Source organism: Leucopleurus acutus, assembly GCF_964270905.1.
Source record: "Leucopleurus acutus genome assembly, chromosome: 7".
Classification (NCBI taxonomy): Eukaryota; Metazoa; Chordata; class Mammalia; order Artiodactyla; family Delphinidae; genus Leucopleurus; species Leucopleurus acutus.
This window is the reverse complement of record NC_139150.1, coordinates 44,849,506-44,866,936: the sequence shown is the minus strand read 5'-3', so window position 1 is coordinate 44,866,936 and position 17,431 is coordinate 44,849,506. Positions and strand designations below refer to the sequence as shown.

The window sequence follows — 17,431 nt, the reverse complement described above, 5'->3', positions numbered from 1 at the left end:
CTATTTAAATGGGAAAGGAAGAGGTAAAAACTATATTCACAGGTGAGATGCTCCTATATGTAGAAAAACACAAAGAATCCAGAAGAAAGCTACTAGAGCTAATAAACAAATTAAGCAGTTGCAGAGTACAAGATGAACACATAAAAAAGTTAGTTGTTTCTATACATCAGCAATGAACAATCAGAAAAGGAAATTAAGAAAACAATTCCATTTACAATAGCATCTAAAAGAATTTAAAACTTAGGAATAAATCTAAACAAGGAGGTGTTACACTGAAAACTTGTACACTGAAAACTAAAAAACAAAGCTTAAAGATATTAAAGAACACCTAAATAAATGGAAAGACATCCTGTATTCATGGATAGGAAGATTTAACATTATTAAGATATCAATACACCAAAAACAATCTACCTATTCAACACACTCCCTAACAATATTCCAATAGCCTCTTTCACAGAAATGGAAAAACTGACTCTGAAATTCATATGGAATTGCAAGGAGCCCCAAATAGCCAAAACAATCTTGAAAAAGAATAAAATGTACGAATCACACTTCCTGACTTCAAAAATTGCAAAGCTACAGAAATTTAAATAGTATGGTACTGGCAAAGGGCAGACACATAGACCAATGGAATAGAATAGAGAGTCCAGAAATAAACCGTCACATATGGTCAATTGATTTTCAAGGACAGTGCCAAGACAATTCAATGGGGGGAAAAGACAGTCTTTTTAACAAATGGTGCTGGGAAAACTGGATATTCACATGTAAAAGAATGAAGTCAGACCCTTACCCGATACCATATGCAAAAATTAACTCAAAATGGACCAAATACCTAAGCTTAAGAACTAAAATTATAAAACTCTTAGAAGAGAATATTGGGGAAAATCTTCATGACACTGGATTTGGCAATGATTTAATGGATATGGTATGAAAAGCACAGGTAACAAAAGAAAAAAACTGATAAACTAGACTTCAAATTATAAAATTTTGTACATCAAAAGACACTATCAAGGCTTCCCTGGTGGCGCAGTGGTTGGGAGTCCGCCTGCCGATGCAGGGGACGCGGGTTCGTGTCCCGGTCCGGGAGGATCCCACGTGCCGCGGAGCGGCTGGGCCCGTGGGCCGTGGCCGCTGAGCCTGCGCGTCCGGAGCCTGTGCTCCACAACGGGAGAGGCCACAGCAGTGAGAGGCCCACGTACCGCAAAACAACAACAACAACAAATTTGCTATTGCTATTTAATGTCATTCTAAATAAAGAAAAATTTAAAAAAAAAAAAAAGACACTATCAAGAAAGTAAAAACAGCCTACAGAACGGGAGAAAATATTTGCAAATCATATATCTAACAATGGATTAACACATGCAAAAAAAGAAAAAGAGTCAAATCTTATCACACAATCTTATCTATGAAAATCATCTTCAATCCAGACATAATAAAGTATAAAAATGCATTAACAAAGGCTATGGACAATAAAAATGTAAATTAAAAGCTTGTCAAGTGAGTACTATATATGTCAAGCATTTGAAATCTGAAATCTGAAATATCTGTAGTTGAATATTTGAAATCTGCCTAGCTTTGAAGCCTAAGAATAAACTTCTTTCTAGAAAAAACACGTCACTAAAAAACTTCTTTCTAAATCGTATCTGCAGAGCACACACAAAAAGGCAGTGAATTATTACCGATTCTACATCTGAATCTTGTACATTAGATATCTGGACATGCAGAAATAAGCAGTCGTCTTTTTTTTTCTTTTTTAAGTCTGACAACATGGCTGAAATAATGATAAATTCAATTGTGGGGCATCCAAAGTTACTCGCTTACTGAGCTATTTCTGGGTCTCACACCCAGAACCCTATACACTTGACTGAAGAAATATTTATAGAATTGAACATCAGTAGTGTCATGACTTCATCAACAATGGAATAAAAATTATGAAAGCTTTAAGTGATTAAAAAAATCAAAAGTATACAACGAATCTATTATCCCTTCACCTGTGTGTTCAGAACATAATTACAGCACAGCATGCCAAAAAACTGCTGGTCACAAGCAGAAATACATTGGGTGATTTTCATACTTATTCAGCTAAAGACAATCTACATGGCACACAGACATAAAAGTATTCAAACAAGGTGGATCAGCATCCATTACATGTTAAAGGCTCACTAAATAAAACAGATATTTTCAAGTCTTTCAATGGGCTTATCAACAGACTGGCATAATAAAGAATCAGTGAAGTTCAAGGGAAGTCAATAGAAATTATCCAAACTAAAATATAAAACGAGTTAACGGGGAGGGGCAATGTAGAAAAAGAGCCACTTGAAACCTGAGAGACAATAGCAAACAGTTTAATATATATGTAACTGGCATCCCTAAGAGAAAGAAATAGAGAAAAAGGTAGGAGAAACATGTGAAGAGATAAGAGCAAAGAATTATTGATTCGGTGATATATATCTACTCAAACCTCCAAAAGCAAAGCCAACCTCAAGTGGGAGAAACACAAAGAAAACCACATCTAGTCACACTGCTGACAAAGGTGGGGAATGGGGTGAAGAGAATGGCAAGTAACTGTTTAATGGGTATGGGATTTATTCTGGGTTGATGAAAACGTTTTAGAAGTATACAGAGATGATGGATGCACAATACTGTGAATGTACTTAACGCCACTGAATTGTTTCCTTTAACATGGTTACTTTGAAACCACAATGAAACAAATCCTGCCAACAACCTGAGTGAGCTTGGAAGTCAATGCTTCTACAGTCAAGCCTCTAGATGAGAACACAGCCCAGCAGACATCTTGATTACAGCCTTATAAGATCCTATACAGAGAACTCAGTGAAGCCATGCCCAGACTTTTGACCCACAGAAACTATGAAATAATAAATATGTGTTGTTTTAAGCAGTTAAATTTATGGTATTTTGTTGCACAGCAACCAATATACATTTACCTTTCAGATGCAGCAATCCCACATCTAAGAATTTACACTAAAGATACATCTCCAAAAATACAAAAATATACATGCACAAGGTTATTAACTGTAGCAGTATAATTGCAAGATACTGCCAGCTACTTTACTTAAATAACCAAATATAAGAGACTGGTTGAAGTATTCTGAAACTGTTTTAAAAAAAAAAAAAAAGATTGGGTAAAATTTCCATGAACTGATACAGAGCTAATCGAGGATTAAGTGGAAAAAGGAAAGTGCAAAATAAAATATATAGTATGCTCCATTTTGTGTATGAAAAAGGAGGTATTTAAAAAGAAAAAAGTACTTATCTGCTTACTTCCATAAAAAAAAAAAACAGGGACTTCGGTGGTGCAGTGGTTGAGAGTCCACCTGCCAATGCAGGGGACATGGGTTCGAGCCCTGGTCTGGGAAGATCCCACATGCCACGGAGCAACTATGCCCATGTGCCACAACTACTGCGTCTGCGCTCTAGAGCTCGTGAGCCACAACTACTGAAGCCCGAGCGTCTAGAGCCCATGCTCTGCAATGAGAGAAGCCACCGCAATGAGAAGCCCGCGCACCACAACGAAGAGTAGCCCCTGCTCGCCGCAACTAGAGAAAGCCCTCGCTCAGCAACAAAGACCCAACGCGGTGAAATAAATTAATTAATTTTTTTTTTTTTAAAAAAAGAAGAGAAACAGTAACTAAACAGTGGCAAAACCAAATAACATCTTGATTAGAATCATCAATGATGGGCTAACAGACTTTGCATGTCTCTGAAGGTGATATCCTGAAAAGGATACAACATCAATTATCTATTATTTTGAGAAAGGACATATAATCTAGATCTAATCATGAAGAAACATCAGACAATGTCAAACTGAGGAAGAGTCTATAAAATAACTTACTTGTATTCTTCAAAAATGTTAATGTCATGAAAGTCAAAAAAAAGGCCTAAGAACTGTTCCAGATTAAAGACATTAGAATTAAACATAACACAATATCCTGGATTGGATCCTAAACTGTACAGAAAAATAAGTGTCATAAAGGACATTATTAGGATAATTTATGCAACTTAAATATAGACCATTGATTAGAAAGCAGTAATCAAGTTTAAATTTCCTCAATCTGGTAACTGCACTGTATGCTTATGTAAGAGAGTATCATTGTTCTTAAGGAAAAAAACTCAAGTACTAAGCAGTGAAAAAGCATGATATATGGAAACTAATCTCTCAAATAGTTTAAGTAATTATCATGTATATGTACGGCTATAGACTAACAAAGCGGGGAAGGAGAAAGGAAGGGAAATAGGAAAGGAAATAAAAAAGCAAAGGTACAATGCTAAGAATTGGTGAATTTAGGTAAAAAAAATATATGGGAGCTCTTTGTACAATTTATCTGGAATTTTGAAGTTATTTCAAAATAAAAAGTTTTCAAAAAAGAGAGGGAGAGAAGGGACACACACATATGTACGGAAATTTCTGAATGGATACATCCAAACTTAAAGATGTCAATCAATGAGGAGGGGAAGAAGATGAGGAAAAGGAGCCTCTCTCACTACAATGATCCTTTTAAACAACAGACTGAACTCCACCCAGTGGTTCTCTTTAAATATATAACCTGTAAGTCAGGTTCCTAACCTGGGATCCATGGACCAAAGAGGTCTACAGACAGAATTCACTGTACCTATAAAGGGGTGGAAAAAAATTACATTTTCATTTCATTAACCTTTAACTGATTATTCTTTTGTCAATTATGAATGTAGACAACAAACAATAGTAGTTTTAGGAGTACCTGTAACTGTATCACCAATAGAAATCATATATATTTTCACTTCACATTAGCTGTTGAGATTCTCAAAATAGCATATACCATTCAGTTATTTTCAAAGTACATTAACACTTCCTGCAAGACTTTTATTTAATGTGATACATGATAAAAAGCAGGTTACATAACATTTGCTTTTTAAGTATTTTCATAAGTATATTTCAAAATAACTGGTTTCTTTGTAATCCTATGGATGTTATTTTATTCACTTATGTTATTCTGAAAATGAAAATTATGAGCTTCAGACTGCTCAAGGTTTTCATGGCATATAAAAGTTAAGAATCTCTTCTCTGAGCTATAGATCCCTCACTTGTTTACAAATATGCCATAATGAGGAAAATTAAAATAGTTTGCAGCTTTTTGCTCTGCTATAAAGCAAATTATAAAAAAAAATGTCGCTGATAATGAACATTCAATCTAATCTTCTCATTATGTAATTTCTAGATAGAGTAATTTCCGATAGTGCTAGAGCAATAATTATTCAAAACACTAACTGCAATCTCACACAAAGTACCCAAGAACAAATATAACAGCATACACCCACACATGAAAAAATACAGTCACACAGCAACTTGTAAAAATGAATCAACAGTGTGAAATATCTCTTAGAGAAACTCAGTGCTTACATATCTTAAAGAAACTGGTTAAAAACAAGATACTATTTACCATCTCTCTTTTGGAAAATTTTTTAAAATTTCTTTAATGATTGGCTGGTAGCAGGCATCCCTTTCTGCTTTCCCAGTTTCACTCCAGTCTCTCACAAACTGTTTCAATGTGGATTTTAACTTATCCATGTCAAATGTAGATGCTGGCATAATCTTTCCATTCTCCTGTTTAAAAAACAGAAATCAATTCGTTTCTCAGAAAGTAATCAATCTTGAATATGATTAAATAAACATGCTACTAAGGGGCTTTATAGATGGTTTAGAGGGTAGGTCACTAGCCTTTCAACTCGACCGGGGTTCAAGTGCAGCTTGAGATTCTAAATGAAAAGAGTTTGGTGGTCTCACTTCTACCCTCAATACAGTATGGTCCATTAATCATGAAACCACCATATAATTAAGCAGTCTTTACTCAAGAGAGGACCAGAACTGAGCTGCTATGGAGACCAAATATTCTCTCCGTCTAAGAGAGGAAAGAAAGAGCCTCCAGGTCATTGATGGGGCAGCATGGAAAGGCTCACACTGGAGTGGCCCAACTGTATCTATCCTGTGGATACAAAAACAGGACTTCAGTTTCTATTACTTCCAGTCCCTTGAGATTTATAAGGGAAAATAATCTTTTAGAGTAAAAGATGAACATCAATAGATGCAAGATTCTGAAGATAATGTTTAGCAAGGGAAATTAATTTCACACAGCTCGGAAAGTTGTTGATAAAAATGTAAGTCACTAACTCCATATGCCACAATAGGCGGAACACTATGTGAAAAGTGTATCAAAATGCCCACAATTATCTTAGTACTTTTAGGGGAAAAAAATCAGTGAACAAATCCAGTTTCTGGCATACTGTTCTATTAAACCTAATAAAATGACTGAACATACAAGTGAAAACATTCTCTAAGTAGAGCCAATGACTCTTTCATTTCATAAAAATGAAATCCAGGAAGATAAAGATCTCAAAATATAGAAGTCAAACCCTAAAATAAAAACAAATAGAACAAACTTGCACATACGTCTTCTCCATATTCTTTATTTTCAAACATATGTATGCAATCATTCACAATGGTGAGTAGTATCTCTTGATTATGATCAACGCATTTCCGGATCTTGTCCAAGTGAAGAAGAAACTGCGGAAGTAGTTTCTGCTGATTAGCTGGGAGTGATCGAAATTGTCTTTCTGTTCGGTGCACTCGCTCATGCATACTGGTGCTAAAACATGAAAGGTGTTTTTTAAATTGGCGAAGAATTCTCACCAGAGGCCAATCTTATTTTAAGTTTCTCTTCCTGTACAATTATTTCCTTATAATGTTGGATACTGTCCAGCAATTTTCAATCTTTTGGTTTCTTAAAGGATATCGATTTACGAAGTTTCGTATATTTTCATCTTATTACAAACTCTCTAAGCAACCAAACAAAAGACAAATAGTTAAAACACCTGCACAAATTAGAAGGGAGAAAAAAGGAAACATAAAGAGGATTAATGCACAACATGTTTATTTTTATGATTTCAATTTCCAAAATTAAAATTTTCAGCAGAACAGCTCTGATTTTAGAAATTTTAGATTTCTCCATCAAGTAGCAGAATACTGCTCTGAAGTTACTTTAGAATATATACAAAATGTGTTTTGAAATTATTAAGAGCCAAGTTGAATTTTTTTAACTATTGTAAAAGATCTTATATACTACAAAAGTAGTAAACAAATGAAAAACTGAAATTCTATAGCTTTTTACATGACGATATTCACACTTTGTATTCCAAAAGTTTCCAGATAACCCTAACAGTCACTTTGAGGACTTTTTAAAGAAATAAAACCTAAAAAGAACATCATTTTTAAAAGTTAAATATTATACTCAAAATGAAATGTCATTTTACATCAATCAGATGGGCAAAATTTTAAAGCCTGACTATATGAAATACTGGTAAAAGTACGGAAGATTTAGAATATTTATATACTGATTGATGGTGGGTGCGTAAATTAGTACAACCACTTCAGAAAATTTAGCATTACCTAGTAAAGCTTAATGTGCAGACTCCCTATGACCAAGCAATCATACACCTAGACACATACTCAAGAAACTCTTGCAAACGGGCACATGACACATGAATAAGTCTCATCACAGCACTGTAAGAAATAACAAGCAAAAAATCTGGAAACAACCCAAAAAGTCTATCAGCAGTAGACTGAACAAAGAAAATACAATATAGTTATACACAGAATACAGTTAATAAATACAGCTACACACAATAATATGGATAAAACTCAGAAACAAAACATATTGTAGGGACTAAACATATGTAGAGAAACTACAAGGAAAGTAAGGAAACGAAAATGCAGGAAAATGATGTCCTATGAGGGGAAAAGGATAAGATAATGTTCTTTCTGTAAACTGGGTGGTACGCGTTCACTACATCATTCTTTACATTTTACATATACAAATAAACAAATACATAAATGCATATGCTTCTTTTAAATGTCCTTTAGCATTTACTCAATATTAAATGGAAATGAAAAATATTCTTTTTCATTTGGTTGCCTGAGTCTCTCTATTTATCCAAATAATTCTGTCATTTTATCATATGTCAAATTACTGTATAATTTCTGAACAGTCATATTTAAAGAGGTTCTGAAGAAACTTGACAAAACTGAAGCAAAAACCTGGTCACATTTTTAGAAGATTGCGTGTGGTGGTATTCTAGGGGTGGTTAGGGATAATGTGAAACCACGTAGGCAGTGGCTGCACTAATGTTTGCTTTTTTCCCCCCCTGGAGACAGTACAACAGTGAGCTCTGGAGTGTAACAGATCCAGATTGAAACCCAGGTTATGCTACCTATTCGCTTATGTGACCCTTGGCAAGTTACTTCCTTTCCCTGTGGCTCAACAGTCTCACATGCCAAAACAAGGAAATACATAACAATGATGATGATGACAGAAGCTATGATTTATTGAGATTTAATAAATGTCAGGCACTAAACCAAGTCACTTAAAATGAATTATTCTGCAAAATCTCCATAAAACCCCACGAGGTAGACACCATTATACTCCTCTGCCTACTTAATGGATTTCACTGAAAGTGTAACAAAATAAAGCACACAACACACTTAGCCCAGTGCCTAAATCATGGTCATATGATTTTTATCATAGTCATAATTTATATAACTAATGTGTACACAGTGAAAATACGAAAAATGAAGAAAAGTAAAAGTATTCAGGAGGAAAAAAATTCCTAATAATTCCTCTTCTAGAGGCAACCACTTCTAACTTTCTGGCATATTTCTCTCTGTTTAAGACAAAGTCATCTAACACCTTTCTAGTCAAAATGCGGTACAGACCACAGCAGATCACTTGGAAGTGGTTCGGAATGGAGAATCTCTGGTGCCATGCAAGACCTACTGAAATGTAATCTGCCTTTTAACAAGATCACCAAATGCTTCACATGCACATTAAAGTTTTAGAAACACCTGTAATTCTTCATCCTTATCGAAAGAATTTTCCCAGGTCAGAAAAAAAGTTCTCAAATATCTATATGACAAATGACTATAAGGGCTGCTCATCATCATCCCATCTTAGGCAACCAAAATTTACTTAGCTATTTCCCAAACATTGGGCATCTAGATACTTTCACCTGTCTATACAGTGAAATTCTGTGTTCAAAATCTGTCTACATTTTAGAAAAAAAAAAAAAATTACCACAAATTCCCAAAAGAATTACCAGATCAGAAAGATAAGTATTTTTAAAGCTCTTGATACAAACTGATTTTCAGAAAGATTTTACCAATTTACATTCCTATCAGTAGAGTATGACACTAAGTAACTACTTAAAGTGGGCAAACAGCAGAGTTGCAACAGTTTACAATTCACTGTCAACAGGTTAAATAGTCTCACAGTAATCCTTTCCTAGAATTCCTCGGCACTGGATACCCCACCAACTCCCTCTCACCACGCCTCAAAACTCAGCATTTCCAAACTAAATTTAGCACACGTCCCACCAAAAACACTTACACATCTTCCTATATGGCTGATGTTGATGAATGGTACACCACACATCCACTCAAGTCAGAAATTAATGAGTCATCCTAAAATGCCTCTTCTCATAGCACACACAATCAAAAAGCCTGAAATCCTTTTGATTCTACTTGATAAAACTATCTACATATTCCCCCTCCTCCAATGCTTTACCTCGGGCCCTCACTATGTCTCCCAAAGATAAAATGAGAGGCCTGCTACCTAAATATGCTTTCCCCAACCTAACCCCCTCCCACCTCCAATCAGATAAATTCTTCTAAAATACAAAACTCATCTTTGTCACTATTTAAACTCCATATTTCAGCATATGTAAAAAGCAATCAATAGATGTTCAGTTATGCTCCCTCGGCACCACTTCTGGTTCTCCTTGGAGACTACTTATTTCCATAAGTGCAGGGGAGTTGAGTAAGTTATGGATTGGTCAGAAAAGCCAATCCATATAAAAGTTCTGTTAATTCCATATAAAAGTGATGTAATGGGGCTTCCCTGGTGGCGCAGTGGTTAAAGAGGCCGCTGACCAGTGCAGGGGACACAGGTTTGATCCCTGGTCCGGGAAGATCCCACATGCCGTGAAGCAATTAAGACCGTGTGCCACAACTACTGAGCCTGCACTCTGGAGCCTGCGAGCCACAACTATTGAGCCGGCGTGCAACTACTGAAGCCCTCGCACCTAGAGCCCATGCTCTGCAATAAGAGAAGCCACCGCAATGAGAAGCCTGCGCATTGCAATGAAGGGTGGCCCCCGCTCGCCGCACCCAGAGAAAGACCGCACGCAGCAAGAAAGACCCAATGCAGCCAAAAACAACAACAAAAAGCCAAACCAAAACAAAACACAACAAAGAAAGTGATGTAACTACACAGAGCAGGATGAGATGCAGCATATCCCTTAACCCCTGGTTACTTAATGGTATGCAAAGCTGTCCATAACATACATCTACATACTCTCTTGAAATAAGTGAGGTCTTATCAAAGTTGAGAAGAGTCCAATCCTTACTATACTATTAAAACTGGGGCTAATTTCACTATTCTGTAAATGCTTACATTATCAATGTGTTTTAAGACAGTGGTGGGCAAGTTATGACCTCCTGGCTACTTGTCTGTTTTTGTAAAGAGTTCTACTGCAACACAGCTATACTCATTCCTTCGCATACTGCCTGTGGTTGCTTTCACACAAGCATACAGTTGAACAGTTTTAACAGAGACCACCTAGCTCTCAGAGCTTAAAATGTTCATTGCCTGGTTCTTTAAAGAAAGTTTGCCAACCTTAATTTAAAGGAATGTTTTACAACCTTCAGACTCTCCTTGGTTCTGAACTCAGTCAGCATTAAGAGGCTACATCCTTGGGCACCTAAGAAGAGAATAGAGTCAGCAGCCACATTTCCTCAAGGGTATCCCTACCTCCAGCTCTCTCTAGAAGACTGATCTCAGCAGTGACCCCAACTCTGACTCAAAGTGGGTCCAGTGCTGGATGTAGCCAAGGGCTAAGGTCACAGACCCATTCCTCTGCACCTGTTGAACTATTCTACAATTCCAAACACGGAAGCATACCTTTTCAGAGGAGAGTCTGCTCAATCCATTTAAAATATTTATTAAATGCCCAAGGTTAAAATTGTCTTACTAGTACCACTACTTACTAATGCAGGGTAAATTTTTAGTTAATGACTTTGGATTTCAGGCCAGACTCTACCACAATTTGGTCGTATAACCCTAGGCAAGGTGCTCACCATATCCCCTCACCTGTAAAAATGAGCTCTACATCTCAGTTTTTAAGATCTCACCTAACTGCTATTTCTAAAAGTAGGACATTTCTGACGACGTTTGATATTTCAAATGTAGTATTTCTTCTGTGAGTAGGTATCTCCATTCATAACAAGAGCAGTATTTTAAGGCTAACATTTTTTGCTATTCAGTACAATGCTATCATCATTTTTACCTCAGTCAGAATATGTCATCTAAGCAAAATCTGTAGAAAGTACAGGACTGGAAGCCACTGGAAAGAGAATTCTTTTTTTTTGAATTTTATTTTTTTATACAGCAGGTTCTTATTAGTTATCCATTTAATACATATTAATGTATACATGTCAATCCCAATCTCCCAATTCATCCCTCTACCACCACTCCCCCCTGCTACTTTCCCCCCTTGGTGTCCATACGTTTGTTCTCTGCATCTGTGTCTCTATTTCTGCCCTGCAAACCGGTTCATCTGTACCATTTTTCTAGGTTCCACATATATGCGTTAATATATGATATTTGTTTTTCTCTTGGAAAGAGAAAATATTAATCAAAAGACATTTCTTGCCTTATGACCTTTATCTAAATCTCCTATATATTGACAAAAAGGCAATGAGTAGTAAAACCAAACTGTCTGAAATTTGGAAGCATCTGCTAAAAGTCTAGAATAGAATTGTTCATAAGAACTTACTACAATGATGGAAAGGCTTACATCTGCACTGCCCCATACAGCAGACGATAGCCGCATGTGGCTACTGAGCATCTGAAACGTAGCTAGTGAGACTGAGGAAAGGAATTTTTAATTTTATTAAATTTTAAGTAATTTAAGCTTAAATGCAGCCAGATGTGATTAGTGGCTATGGTATTGGACAGTACAGGTCTAGAAGATTATAAAATGTTGGAATGTAATAATCCAGTGTTTTCTGCTACACAATCCTTCCCATACCCCTAAACATACTTTTAATTGTATACTATTTTCAGTACAGGGATTTCAATTTTGTCATTAAGAGAGTACATGCAAATAAAAAGGATTGTTGTTAAAAATGAAATTTTCCTCAGTCCCACACTGAACTGGTAAAGAAGAGGGAGGAGAGTATAGGAAATTGTATCACAACCACCAGAACGTGCACACAGTGCCCTTTTCTATATTGCCACACTTAGGTTCTAGTTTCAGGTCAAAATCCCCTGCCCTCCCCCACAAAAAGGCCCAGCTGATACTCAGTCATAAATATCAATTTTAAATTAGTCCCAATATATTAGAACTGCGTACAAACACACATTTTAACTGAGTCCACAATAGTCCCAAGACATTTCCCAGTATTCTTTCTACATTTTTCAACAGTAAAATATACCAGACTTCTCTGCAGCTAACACTTCTGGCTATCTATTGTCAGCTTCTTCCCCTCGCTGCATGGTTCTTCCAGACACAATACTTGTAACAAGTTCAATGCTCCAGTTGTCTGCCTTCCTCACTCCGTTGATACTAAATCAAATCCCCATGTTACTAATTCCCTTTTGAGCTCCATAAGTAATGCAATCCATGGCTCCTATGCCCGAGTTTAATTAGTAAATTATTTCATCAAGATGTCTCAACTTCAAAACTTCATGTCACCAATTTAATCAGAGTCTGAAGTAACTTTAAGCTTTCATTAAGCAAGTTTTAAAATTCAGAATAGTAACAAACTAGTTTAACCATCAGTTACAAATTGACAAACTATTTGGGAATGACAAATATACTTCTTTGCTACTACTTGTCTTATTTATTAAAAATAGAGCTCCAACAACATGCCAAGCACTGGCAACGTAAAAATAAATAAGGCTCTGTCCCTGCCCTTGAGGAGGTCAGTCAAGCAATATTTAAAAATTTGCATAAAGCACAGCAGGAGCCCATCTAAGGGAACAGTTTTACTTCAGTAGGAGGTCACATCTATCGGATTCCAACTGCAGACTCAGAACATCGCCGTCGGTGTACTCATCTCTCACACGAATAAAAGTGCTTTCTTTACCTGAAAATCCAATTGTTTTAAGTCCCTTTCAGATCTTGGAATTATAATTTTGTGACTAAGCTACTTTACGATTTATCTACAAGAAAAATGAAAGTTAGGAAGTTTAAAAGTCCTACCACTGTGCCCAACCCACAGTAAGAATTCGATAAATATTTGCAGAAAAAAAATCATAAAAGCGGCTCCTACAGTGCTTTCCCTCATTTCCCCCTTAAAAACTCTGCAAATTTTAGAACATCCGGACCATCTCCGATCTTAATTTCACCCAGCAGTTAAAGGCACTGAGCAGCATCATTCACTCGCTCATCACAAAAGTGCTGTGTTTTCGCAGCGCCAAGGGTGGGGGGTGTGTGAGGGGCGGAAATCTTAATGCTGCTCTCACGAGAACTTACAACAGTTTGAGAAAAAAACATCCTACGGCATCCCACGTGTAGGTGAACTTGGGCTCTCCGTCTGTTCAGTTTGCAGGACAGCGACAATACACACAAATCATGCCCAGCACTGGACGATTTTACCACCACCATCTTCTATCTGAAATTCTTACAGCACTTTTCCGGTCACCCTCACCCGCCTCAAGCCAAACCTTTAACGAGGAAGGAAAGGCAAGAGGACTAATCTGATCCAGAGATCAGAAGACAAGAGGCTGAGCAACAGACGGCGCGGCAGACACGCGCGAGTGCAGCGCCGGGAGGGGCTAAGGTGGTGCGAGATGACTCGGGGACGCGGAGGTCAGCTCAGGCGGCCCGGTTCCGACGCCCCGGAGGCGTGGCGACCGGAGGGCGAGCGCGGCGTGCGCCACGGTGCGGACGGGTCAGCCGCAAGCAGCGGGCGCGCCGACGGGCTGAGCGGGGGTCTGCCGCAGGCTCCTTACCCGTAGTAGCGGAAGGCATTAATGATCTTCCAGAAGTGCTCGCGCTCGAGCCTCTCCTCCTCTTCCTCTGTGCTGCGCGTGGCCGCCGCCGCAGAAACCGCCGCGGCGGAGCCCAAACGCCCAGCGGAGAACTGCACTTCCACCTCCTCGTTCCCGCCGCCTCCTCCGCGGCTGCCGCCGCCTCCCCCGCAGCCCTCGGGCAGCTGAGAGACTGGCGGCGGAGGGCGCCGCCGTCGCTGCATCGCCGCCGCGGCCCTCGGCCTGGCTCGCTTGCGTCTCGCCGCGACTGAAAGCGTGGTGGCGGCTGCTTGGCCCTCCTCTAGACGGCGCCCGCCGTGGACATGCCCCCAGCTCGCGGCGCGCCCCGCCCCCGCCGCCCTCAGGCCTCCATCAGCGCCTGGCTCCACCAGGTCTTCCGAGCACCCGGAACGACCGCGCTTGCGCATTCGAGAGTACGACGAAGGGCCGCAGCCACCTGCGCTCATTTGCTGCCGGCCTTTGGCGACGGCGCGCTGATGTCACAACAACGCGTGAAGTAGGCGGGGGCAAGGGCCAGATGGGTGGGGCGAAGGAGGAGATTCCTGGCAGGTTGGGGATGGCACCTGCGAGCAGCCCCGTGGTTCGGGCTTGAGAGCCGGTGAGTGCTGGGTGGTGGAACAGGCCGCTGAACTAAGGCTAACACATTAGCAAAGGAGAAATGCAGAAAAAATGTTCAGCTTTGATGAATTTAATAGGAACTTTTATTTCAGAAAGTCTAGAAGGAAGGTCTTGCATTCGCTCGCCCTAAGTTGTTTTAATGAATTTCTTAAGTGAATTTCTATTTTTAATTGCATAAATGTAGAGGGACACTGTCATCTTTTCAGTGTTTAGGGGCCAGCGAAAGCCCTAACCCAAGCCCTGGACTGGTCATGGCAGCAGATCGGGAAACATTCAGGAACCTAACTCTGGCTAGTACTCGCACTTTGGAAGACCACCAAAGCGCAAAGGAGCCGTAACGCGGTGCAGCATTAACATCAAACGGTGGCCCATAGCAGTGTCAGACTTAACCTGTAACTCTTATTTACCTGCGTTCATTTTCCGCCCCATTTCTCTCCGGGCTCGTGGATAAAACCTCTGCCCTACCTGCATTTGATGTTATTCTTAGAAAATAACTCGTTTCACTCAATTTATTCTACCATCCAGTAAAATAGTCTTTCAAAATAACGGTAAAAGAAGATTGTTTTATTCAGGAGAATTAAACTTGCTCAGGGACCACGGATTCTGTTAAAAAGATATAATCATATTGAAAATGAAGTGGCTCTCTGATCGCGCGGCGGGCCTTCAGGATGGCGCCGAAGAAAGACAAGAAGCCTAAGAAGTCAACTGGAAGTTTAATTTGGAACTTACACATCCAGTAGAAGATGGAATTTTTAATTCTGGAAATTTTGAACAGTGTCTACGGGAGAAGGTTAAAGTGAATGGAAAAACTGGAAATCTTGGGAATGTCGTTCACATTGAACGCTTCAAGAATAAAGTCAGTTGTTTCTGAGAAACAGTTCTCTAAAAGGTATTTGAAATACCTTACCAAGAAGTACCTTAAAAAGAAAAATCTTCGTGATTGTCTTCGTGTGGTTGCATCTGACAAGGAGATTTACGAACTTCATTACTTCCAGATTAGTCAAGATGAAGATGGATCCGAGTCTGAGGACTAGATGAAGCCATCCCTTATAGGGCTTTGCTTGCTAATAAAACAAATGAAGTATACAAGAGAGACATCTTGAAATGGACCTTTAGTTTATCAGTGAATAAAAAACATTACTCTGGGGCTTCCCTGGTGGCACAGTGGTTAAGCATCCACCTGGGGACACAGGTTCGAGCCCTAGTCTGGGAAGATCCCACATGCCGTGGAGCAACTAAGCCCGTGCGCCACAACTACTGAGCCTGCGCTCTAGAGCCCGCAAGCCACAACTACTGAGCCCGTGTGCCACAACTACTGAAACCCATGCACCTAGAGCCCGTGCTCCACAACAGGAGAAGCCACCAAAATGAGAAGCCCGCGCACCGCAACGAAGAGTGGCCCCCACTCGTTTGCTGCAACTAGAGAAAGCCCACGCACAGCAACGAAGACCCAACACAGCCAAAAATAAATAAATACATTTATTTTAAAAACAAAAAATCATTACTCTGTATGTTAAGCATTCATCTCTTTTATTTAAGTGTATGCTGTTTATATGGTGCTGGCTTTCCTTTAATACTTTTTTTTTAATTTTTATTGGAGTATAGTTGATTTACAATGTTGTGTTAGTTCTGAGTGTATAGCAAAGTGAATCAGTTATACACGTATGCACTCCTTTTTTTTTAAGATTATTTTCCCACATAGGCCATTACAGAATATTGAGTAGAGTTCCCTGTGCTACAGAGCAGGTTCTTATTAGTTATCTGTTTTATATATAGTAGTGTGTACATGTCAGTCCCAGTCTCCCAATTTATCCCTCCCCCCCTTATCCCCTGGTAACCATAAGTTTGTTTTCTACATTTGTGACTCTACTTCTGTTTTGTAAATAAGTTCATTTGTACGCCCTCGTTTTTTTTTAAATACTTTCTGTAAGCAGTAGTTAAATAGCCTATAGCTAGTGGAATTTCTTTCAGGATTTCTAAAATGTACTGCTTTTAGAAATGTCCTTGAGTTAAAGTATATAGTGAAAAAATGAAGCACAATTCTGGGTATAACTTTATATAATAAAATATTTAAATTCTCAAAAAAAATGAAGTGGCTTCATTTTCATAATTTAAATTAATAATTGAAATAAGGCAATGCTAAAAAAAAGTACTGTGGTTATTCTGTGTTAATGTTACATTTTAATACAATGTTTTTATAAAGTTTAAAGTTATTTATTTTTTGAATAGTAATGCAGTAATACATGGTTCAAAATTCAAAAGGAAAATGCAAAGGGTTACAAATGTAAAGTTTCTTTACCCTGTCCCTAACCACCAATATCCCTGTCCCAGACACAATATATCAATTTCTTGCCTATTCTTCCAACTTTTCTGTCCAGTACCTTTTTTCTTAGAGTCTGGTGTTTGGAAGTTATATATAAATTCTCATAATATTAACTGTTACCAATGCTGTTTTCATATGCACACACAAATTATACATGTCATAATTTGTGACATATATCATGCTAACATTTAATATTTTAATTGTTTTCCCCTATTGTATCCCCTTATTTGTTCCTTACCTCAACTCTGTGAAGTAAGTCTTGTTATATTCCTTTAAGAAATGAAGACAGACTCAGCAAAATTGTCTTACCGAGGGACACATAAATAGCAGAGCTAAAGTACATTTATTCATTCATTCTTTCCAGCAAATGTGTTGGTTGCCACCTATG

At 38.4% G+C, this 17,431-nt stretch overlaps 1 protein-coding gene and 1 pseudogene across 3 annotated transcripts in view; one reads left to right on the top strand and one right to left on the bottom strand.

Annotated features, from left to right (window-relative positions):
- The window catches only part of CARNMT1 (carnosine N-methyltransferase 1), a 40,213-nt gene extending 25,829 nt beyond the window's left edge, over positions 1-14,384 (bottom strand). Inside the window, exons 1-3 of one of the 2 annotated variants that reach the window (XM_082842180.1) lie at positions 14,064-14,384; positions 6,446-6,641; positions 5,439-5,602 (exon numbers count right to left, since the gene is read on the bottom strand). In XM_082842180.1, the coding sequence (XP_082698306.1) occupies positions 5,439-5,602; positions 6,446-6,641; positions 14,064-14,305 (602 nt within the window). In that variant the 5' untranslated portion in view covers positions 14,306-14,384. The remainder of the gene's footprint in view (positions 1-5,438; positions 5,603-6,445; positions 6,642-14,063) is intronic. The other variant, XM_082842181.1, reaches the window with a different exon arrangement.
- Positions 14,385-15,388: 1,004 nt separating this feature from the next.
- Positions 15,389-15,865, top strand: LOC309963875 (ribosomal protein eL22-like; annotated as a pseudogene). The gene has a single exon. The product of its transcript is annotated as a ribosomal protein eL22-like (transcript).
- Positions 15,866-17,431: the final 1,566 nt, after the last annotated feature.